At 64.0% G+C, this 328-nt stretch overlaps 1 protein-coding gene across 1 annotated transcript in view; it reads right to left on the bottom strand.

Moving 5' to 3' along the window:
* LOC104277042 (discoidin domain-containing receptor 2-like) overlaps positions 1-328 on the bottom strand; it is a gene marked incomplete at both ends in the record, with an annotated part of 1,267 nt that overhangs the window by 701 nt on the left and 238 nt on the right. Inside the window, one exon of the mRNA XM_009873561.1 lies at positions 106-253. Coding sequence (XP_009871863.1) covers positions 106-253 — 148 coding nt within the window. The remainder of the gene's footprint in view (positions 1-105; positions 254-328) is intronic.

Below are 328 nucleotides of genomic sequence, written 5' to 3'. Positions count from 1 at the left end.
GCTGAGCCCTGGCCAGGCTTGGGGAGTTGCCAGCCCCCAGTGAGATGGACAGCCTCCATCTGGGTTCTGGGGACAAAGGGACGAGCACAGGGCCGCAGCACCCACCTAGCCAGACGCAGCCGTACAGCTCCACGCGCAGGCAGACGTTCATGGAGTGGTCTGTGACAGGGATGAAGCGGACAAAGCGGGCGATGAGGGGTGGCTCCAGGTCCTTGAGGACGATGTCGTAGGGGTTAGTGTTTCCATCCAGCACCTGTGAAGAGAGATGCACAGTGGGGATGGGTGGGTACAGCCCCCTGCTGCCCCTCAGCACCGCCCCCAGCCGCCT

The sequence above is a fragment of the Apaloderma vittatum genome, unplaced genomic scaffold (assembly GCF_000703405.1).
Source record: "Apaloderma vittatum isolate BGI_N311 unplaced genomic scaffold, ASM70340v1 scaffold25597, whole genome shotgun sequence".
In the NCBI taxonomy this organism is placed as follows: domain Eukaryota; kingdom Metazoa; phylum Chordata; class Aves; order Trogoniformes; family Trogonidae; genus Apaloderma; species Apaloderma vittatum.
Note: the sequence above shows the minus strand (reverse complement) of the source record. Positions and strands in the feature narration are given on the sequence as shown.